Genomic DNA, 9,126 nt, shown 5'->3' with positions numbered 1-9,126 from the left:
ATGCATGAGGGGTGGACTTCTTCGGTGGTGATGGAGGAGGTGATGTATGAGATTTCTCTTCCTCTTCTTCCATGCTTGGTTCCTTGTTCTTTTCACTTTTCCTCCTTCCAAAAGATTTCTGGGCTATTACTTTACGCCTCATTGGTTCGGATTTCTTGGTGGGAGATGAAGGAGAAGAAGAAGAAGTGGAGTGAATGTGTATGTGTGTGTGCGTTTGGGGAGTGGAAGGCTTTTGAGAGAGACGAATTCTTTCACTCTTTCTTGGTGTTGTTTTCTTCTTTATTAGGAAGAAGATGAAGGGTGATGGAAGTTAGAGAGAGAGAGGGCCGAAGGGTGAGGTGAGTGGAGGGAGGTTAGAGGGACATTAAATGCTTATTGGAAAGAGATAGTGGAGGGAGTTATTAACCATTAAGGGCGCGGTTATTAATCAGGGAAGTTTCAAAAAACTGAAAAGGAGTTTCTTTGAATCAAGGGATTAGTTGGAAGGAAAGATTTGATTTGACAACATGCTTCTTCCAACAAGATTTGATAAGACAACCAAGAGATTTTGTAATTTTATTTTTCAAAAAAAATTAGGAACTAACAAAACTGTCATGGTGGGGTCAAAGATATTTGGTAGGGCCCATGAAAATTAAATTCTACGTTGCCTCCCCCTTGATTATAGCTCTTCCATCATGCCCTCATTTTTATCTCGTCCAAACCTATGAGACAAAACTGAACAGAGTCAAATATTCACAAGTTATCAATAGAACTTAAATCAAACATTTCCAAACTTTTTCTCAAGGTGCAGAATCTGTCTTCACAGAGGGGTTTTGTAAAAATATCAGCAATTTGGTCTTCAGATTTTACAAATTGAATATCAATAGTACCCTTTTGCACATGCTCTCTAATAAAATGATATTTTATCTCAATGTGCTTAGTTCTTGAGTGCAAAACATGATTTTTTGAAATGTTTATAGCACTCATATTATCACAAAATAAGGGTATACTATTGATCTTTAATTTGTAATCTTCCAATTGTGTTTTTAACCAAATTAACTAAGAGCAACATGCAGATGTGGAAATGTATTCTGATTCAGCCGTGGATAAAGCCACTGTGGCTTGCTTCTTGCTTGACCACATGTTGAGTGAGCTTCCAAGGAAGCAACACATGCCGGATGTGCTCTGTCTATCCACTCTATCTCTCGCATAATCTGCATCACAAAACTCTACTGCACAAAAGTCATCAGATTTAGGATACCATAATCCAAAATTACAAGTCCCCTTAATGTATCAATGATGCGTTTAATAGCCGTAAGATGAGATTCTTTTGGGTGAGATTGAAACCTTGAGCATACACCCACACTTTGGACAATATCCGGTCTAGAGGAGGTAAGGTACATAAGTGAACCTATCATTCCTTTATACCTTGTTTCATCCACATCTTGGCCATCATCATCCTTTTCAAATTTTGTGTTAGGATGCATTGGTGTACCCATTGGTTTGGAATTTTCTAGGCCAAACTTTTTGATAAGTTCTTTTGCATACTTTTCTTGGTTAATAAAAGTACCGCTAGGAGTTTTCTTGATTTGGAGGCCAAGAAAGAAAGTTAGCTCTCCCATTAAACTCATCTCAAACTCACTAGTCATAAGTTTTCCAAACTCTTCACACAAGGATACATTGGCCGATCCAAATACAATGTCATCAACATAAACTTGAACAAGGAGTATATCATCATTAGATGCTTTAATAAATAAAGTAGTGTCGGTGGTACCCCTTTGAAATTGATTTTCCAACAAGAAAGCACTAAGCCTTTCATACCAAGCTCTTGGAGCTTGTCTAAGACCATAAAGAGTCTTAGATAGTTTGAAGACATGATTTGGGAAATCTTTATGTTCAAAACCGGGGGGTTGAGCCACATACACTTCTCTATCAATAAAGCCATTAAGGAAAGCACATTTAACATCCATTTGAAACATTTTGAAACTTTTATGGGCAGCATAGGCAAGAAGCAACCTAATTGCTTCCATTCTAGCTACCGGAGCAAAAGACTCATCAAAATCTATACCTTCTTCTTGATCATAACCTTGGGCCACTAATCTAGCCTTGTTACGAACAACTTGTCCATCCTCACCAAGTTTATTTTTAAATACCCACTTAGTACCTGTAACTTTCTTACCATCCGGATGGGGTACTAGTGTCCAAACCTCATTCTTGTCAAATTGAGCAAGCTCTTCTTGCATTGCTTTAACCCATGATGGATCTTCAAGAGCTTGTTTGACATTGTTGGGCTCCATTTGTGACAAAAAAGCAAAATTACTTGGTTCGGATTGTCTTTTGGTGGAGGATCTTGTTGTTACTCCTTGAGAGGGATCACCGATGATAAAGTCATGAGGATAGCCCCTCATAGACTTCCATTCTCTGGGTTTTTTAAGTGGTGTTGAGCTTTGATGAGCTTCTGGTGGTCTCACTGTCTCAGTTTCTCGTGTCTGCTCAGGAGACAAAATGGAAATATCTCCTCCGATCTGACGAGATAAAACTGGGCTGGCAGAATCCTCATTCTGAACAGATTTGGGATTTTCTTTACTTGTTCCAGCTTCTTCACCATCTGAATCATTATCTATCACAACACTGAAAAATAAATTAGAATCACAAAAAGTAACATGTATGGGTTCCTCTATGGTTCTATGCTCTTTGAGATAAATTCTATAGGCCTTGCTTGTGGTGGAATATCCAACAAACATTCCTTCATAGGATTTTGGATCAAACTTTCCAAGGTTTTCTTTATTATTAAGTACAAAACATTTGCATCCAAAAACATGAAAGTACTTAAGATTTGGAGGGGTTCCTTTCCATAGCTCATAAGGAGTTTTCTTCAATCCTTTTCTAATGATTGTCCTATTCAAAATGTAACAAGCTGTATTCACAGCTTCATCCCATAAAAATTTAGGAATCTCATTCTCACAAAGCAGCCCTAGTCATCTCTTGAAAGCTTCTATTCCTTCTCTCAACCACCCCATTTTGTTGGGGGGTTATAAGGCATGAAAAGTTATAAGAAATTCCTAAGTCATCACAGAATTTTTCAAAATTTTGGTTTTCAAATTCTCTTCCGTGATCACTTCTTAAATGGGCAATTTGTAAATCCTTTTCATTTTGAATTTTCTTTCAAAGAGTGGAAAAGGCATGGAAAGCATCATTTTTATGAGCAAGGAAAAGAACCCAACCAAATCTAGAGTAATCATCTACCACTACAAAACCATAGTGTTTACCTCCTAAGCTTTGAGTTCTTGTTGGTCCAAAAAGATCAATATGTAACATCTCTAATGGCCTTTTGGTTGAGATTCCATCTTTAGGTTTAAAGGAGGATTTTACTTGTTTGCCCAATTGGCAAGCATCACAAGTAAGATCCTTATCAAATTTGATTTTTGGAATTCCTCTAACCAGATTTTTCTTAACTAGCTTAGAAATTTGGTACATGCTTGCATGACCCAACTTTCTATGCCATAGCCATTTTTCAGATTCAAGATATGTAAAGCATGTCACATTTTATTCTTTTAGGTCCTCAAGAGTCAATCCATACACATTATTACATCTTTTAGCTTCAAATAAAATATCCCCAGTTTTCTCACAAACAACTAAACAAATAAACTTCCTAAAAATAACCTCAAAGCCTAAATCACATAATTGACTAACACTAAGTAAATTATGTTTCAAACCATGTACAAGAAGAACATCATTTATACAAGATGAAAAATTTTTACCAACTTTCCCAACAGCCACTATTTTTCCTTTTGCATCATCACCGAAAGTGACAAGTCCTCCATCATATTCATCAAGCTTAATGAAGAAGGTTGTCTTTCCGGTCATATGCCTAGAGCATCCGCTATCCATATACCACATATTTTTTTTCCGTTTGGATTCTAGGCACACCTACAAAACAAGCTTAAGTGACCTTAGGTATCCAAATTTTCTTGGATCCTTTCACGTTAAACCATCTCTTATGTCCTAAGCCATTATAATAAAAAAAAAACTTTACAAACTTTATCACCAATCATTCTTTCACCAAAAAAATATTGAATAGGAAAGTGTCCATTTCGATTGCATAGTCTACAAAAGCTTGGAGTTGCTGTTTTGTTAAAGTAGGTGGGGTCTTGAAATCTTGTATCATTAGAGGATGAAGCAAAGTTTTCAAAATGAGATTTTTCAGCAGATTTATAAAACCCTAGCCCAGCCTTATCATAAAGAGGTTTTTGACTAGCCAAGATATGATTTAGATTTTCAGAACTTTGAGTGAACTTGGCTAAGTCTTTCTTAAGCCTTTTAACCTCTTTAAGCAACTCTTCATTCCTTTTAAAACAATCTACATATGCAAGAACGGAATGATCACTTTCACAGCTCTTAATTTGGGCTTTTAACTGCTTATTTTCTTCAACAAGATCACAAGCAGTTTCGGCCTCCCTTACTTTTTCTTTAAGAAAACTGTTTTCAGCTTTAAGAATGGTGATTTGTTGTTCAAGTTCTTGATTTTCCAGCAGGAAACATCTTATTTTTTCAGAAAGGTGGTCTATCATAAGATGAAGATCTTCAGAGTTAGGGTTATGAAAGACTACCTGATCTATGTGATCTGCCATGAGACAAGGTTGTGACTTGGTCTCGGATTCCTCATCATCATCATCCGAGTCATTTTTCAAATCTTCCCATGAAGCCATCAGTCCCTTCTTCTTTTCTCTTTTTGGCTTCTCTTCCTTCTTTAACTTGGGACAATCAGATTTGAAATGCCCCATTTCCTTGCAGTTGTAACAAGTTACTTTGCTAAGGTCTTTCTTCATTTTTCTTGAGCTGCTGCCTTTGCCTTTGAGCTTTACCATTTTCCTAAATTTTTTTGCAAACAACACAAATTCATTTTCAGATGAGTTATCACTGGATTCATCATCCAGAGGGTTAGTGACAGATGAAAAAGTTATTCCTTTCTTTTTTGAATCCTTTTTTAAGTAGGTATTTTCAAAAGCAAGTAAATTTCCTCTCAAATCATCATAAGTCATAGAGTCAAGACCACTACTCTCAGAGATAATTAAAGCTTTTGTTTCCCACTCTTTTGTGAGACATCTCAACACTCTTCTCACTAGCACAGATTCAGGATACTTGATTCCAATAGCATCCAAGCCAACAATAATGGTGTTGAAGCGTTCAAACATCTCATCAATGGATTCTCCTTCCTTCATTGCAAACATTTCATACTCTTTGTTTAACATATCTATCCTGGTCTTTTTCACAATGGTTGTTCCTTCATGAGTAACTAGGAGTTTATCCCAGATTTTCTTTACTGTTATGCAACGTGATACCCGTCGGTACTCCTCAAAGCTGATAGCATAGTTGAGCAGATTGATAGCTTTGTTGAGCTCCACCTTTTTTCTATCTTCTTCCGTCCAACTTGCTTCTGGTTTAGGAGAGACAACTCCTTCGGCACTTGTAACAGTTGGATACTGAGGGCCTTCCAGGATAATCTTTCAAAGTCTGTAATCCACTGCTTGCACAAATATCTTCATCCTCTCCTTCCAATAGGTATAGTTTTTCCCATTGAAAAGAGGGGGTCTGTTGCTTGATTGTCCTTCGGTCAGATTGTAGGACACCAAATTTGAGCCACTATTTTCTGCCATGAGGATCTTTACTCCAAGCTGCAAAGCTTGATCTCTTTGAGACCAAGCTTTGATACCAATTGATGGTTATCAGTGGCTAAGAGAAGGGAGTTGAATCTTAGCCCCCTTTTTGCTTGATAATACTTGCTGACCTTTGAAGCCAATTTTGGAAACTTCTTGTCTTTTTATCTCGTGACTAGCCACGATACTTTTTCTTTTGTCTCGTCCCCAGCCATGAGACTTTTCTTTTTGTCTCGTCACTTGACACGAGATATTTTCAGTTTTTGCTCCTGTGCAGTAGAAACAGAAATGGAGTAGAGAAGAGAGAAAATTACACCCAGATATATCTTGGTTCAGCTGCTAAGTGCAGTGCAGCCTACATCCAGCTCCATCACAAACATGATGGAATTTCACTATAATCTTCCTGATTACAGACTGTAAAGTGCTAACCCAACTTACAAGGGGATTCCCACAGAATCATGAAACACAACATAGATGAACAAAGGAACTCTAAGGACATCTATGGCTTTTTCTTTTAATTTTGCACTCTATGCCGTTTTCCGCTCTATGGCTTTTTCATACAAACCTCACTGTTTGCCTTTTTCCATGAGACTCAAGACATGACAAAATTAAACATAAAAATTACAAAATAGAATACATTGAAGGAGAAGAAAATCTGTTAGCTCAGGTAGCTCTGAGAACCTTGTGCCTTGCACTCTCACACTTTCTCCTTTTTCCAAACCGTGGCTGTTCTCTCTTTTTATAAAAGAGGGAAGCCTTCACATTTGAAGCCAAAAACCAAGCCAACTTCTTCTTCTCCAAGAAACAAAATCGGTTCGGCCAGAGAGAGAGAAGAGATAACCCATGCATAACCCAACATGCAATTACCTCTAGTCCTTCCTTGGTCATCACTCTTCATCAATCCGAGCGCTCCATCCTTGGCTTGCTCTCCAAGATGGATTTCTGGCCCTTGATGCTTCATGATGATGATGACTTCTTCTGCTCCACTTTTGCTTCCTTCCTCACGTAGCCACCCTAACTACCTTCTGTGATGAGTGAACCCAAAAGTAGTGACAAGCCATCTCCTCCATGATTTTCTCCTTGCTGGCCGAATCTCCTTCTCCATTTTTGGTATGGAGAGGCTGAGATCTCATCACCATATCTTTTCTTTCATGGTTACAGATCTTAGCCACTACATTTTTTATGTTTTATTGCCATCATTATGATGGTCTTTAGACGTGCCTTTCCTTCTTTTCGGTAGCTTAATGTAGCTTCCATGGTTTGCTGGATATTGTCCGAAAGAGAAGAAAGAAAGAATGAATGAGAGAGAAGAAACAAATGAAAGAGAAGTAATTAAATGAAGTTAAACAAATTAAGTAGAAAAAGTTGTTTTTACTTCCCTTGCTTGAGTGGCGTGCTGCACAAAGTAAATCAATCATGTCACTTATACTCTCTCTCTCTCTCATTTATGTTTTCAATGCATGTATTAATTCTCTTCAACAAAACTTTGAGTTTCATTACATGCTCAAAGAAGAGATCCGTTGAAGGCCTAACAAATGACAACATTTGCTTTTTTGATGAATTATTTTTGGATCATGCATTAGGGCTTATAGCAAAACATGATTAACTTGGGCTTGTAGCAATAATGGATCAATTTGGCCCAATAAAAATAAAACATTATTTCAGCCATTATGATCACAATGGTTTAACATCAAGGCTGAATGTAAATCGTTCCAATGGGCTTGCTTTAATATTTTTGTTCTGTTCGGCCCATAAAGGAATCTGCACAGCAAAAAATTATTATAATTAACATACTTTAATAAAAAATAAATTAATAGTTTTGCTGTTAATAATGTTTGATCATCATCAATTTAGATTAGAGTTTTCCAAACTCATCAATTATTATTATTATTATTATTATATTTTCGATTGATAATTAATAAGTAATTTAATAACGTATTAAATATTGATTTTATATAACTATAATAAAGATATTTTTCTAAATTAGTATAATTATGCATTATTGCTTAAATGCTAATTATAGTATAAGTATAATAAAGATATTTTTATAAAATAAACTTAGAAGAGAAAATAGTGCATTCATTTTGGCGGAAAAATGAATTCATGAAGAATCGACACCTCACTTTTATTAGCTGGAGAAAAATTCAATTTTAGTATATTAAGTAGAGAAGTTAAGGTTGTCATTTAATTTTCCAGAGCTTATCAATTGACGCGGCTTTTCTATGTTTTTAACCTATTGCTAAGATTCTCACAAATTTAAACAGTAAGCTTTGATTTAATCAATATATGTTTAATAAAAAATAGTATGGTTTCTATTTTAGTAGAAAAATTTTCGATACCCATAATAAACGTATGCTTGCACAAAAGTAGTCCTGTATGATTTAATCACAACAAGTGTAATTACCCGTGCCATGCATGTATCATGCACGTGATAAGATCGAATAAAATATTAAAATGATAATTAAATAAAAACAAAAAAATAGTATTATAAAATTTATAAAAAACAATAATATCTAATAAAATTTCATTAAAAATTTAAATTGTAAACAAATTAAAAAATTAGTATCAGGGTCAAATTAATAATTTTAAGAATATAACTCATTTAATCTATGTCACGTGTCAAAAATCTAATATATTATAATCTATTCAACGAATGAGATCAAACCTCACGTTTTAAACATCTTTGTCTGAGTATTTGTCTCTGGCAAAAATACCAAAACAAAAAATTATTGTTACATTGGAGGATTTTAATACGAAAAAAAACGTTAAGGAAGATTCTAAATCAAAAATTACGTTGGGGACGGTTTCGATTTTGACCCTCAACGTTAGGGACTAAAACAATACTTTTCTCTATAATTATTATATTATTATTATTATTATTATTATTATTATTATTATTATTATTATTAAAAATATTTTCGATTGATAATTGATAAGTAGTTTAATAATGCATTAAGTATTGATTTTATATAACTATAATAAAGATATTTTTCTAAATTAATATAATTATGCATTATTATTTAAATGCTAATTATAGTATAAGTATTATAAAGATATTTTTATAAAATAAACTTAGAAGAAAAAGTAGTGCATTCATTTTGGTGAAAAAATGGATTCATGAGAAATCGACACCTCATTTTTATTAGTTGGGAAAAAACCCAATTTTAGTATATTAAGTAGATATATAAACCCATATATTATAGTTTTTGAATACTACTTATACTTCTTTTTAACCGTGAATATTTCTTTCTCTCTTCAGTTTTGTTTGGCACCTTGAAAAGAAATAAAACGCTTCCTATTTATAAGCTAAAATCTTTACGTTGCATTTCTCAATACACATCGACTCTTCTACAAATTTTTACATCACATTACTCTTCAAATTTCCTACTAAAATTACTTCTTCCTTTTTAATTTTTAAAAATGCCTTTTTTTTTCTCACCTTGTTGTAAAATAAACAAAGAGAGAAAAGAATTAAATATAGAAATAAAAT

General features: G+C 34.5%; 1 protein-coding gene across 1 annotated transcript in view; it reads left to right on the top strand.

The window, feature by feature from the left end:
• The window catches only part of LOC107637056 (glutathione S-transferase T3-like), an 11,324-nt gene continuing 2,501 nt past the window's right edge, over positions 304 to 9,126 (top strand). The window contains exon 1 of the mRNA XM_021122577.1: positions 304 to 338. Within this exon, the coding sequence (XP_020978236.1) occupies positions 304 to 338 (35 nt within the window). The remainder of the gene's footprint in view (positions 339 to 9,126) is intronic.

Source organism: Arachis ipaensis, chromosome B04, assembly GCF_000816755.2.
Source record: "Arachis ipaensis cultivar K30076 chromosome B04, Araip1.1, whole genome shotgun sequence".
NCBI lineage: Eukaryota > Viridiplantae > Streptophyta > Magnoliopsida > Fabales > Fabaceae > Arachis > Arachis ipaensis.
Note: the sequence above shows the minus strand (reverse complement) of the source record. Positions and strands in the feature narration are given on the sequence as shown.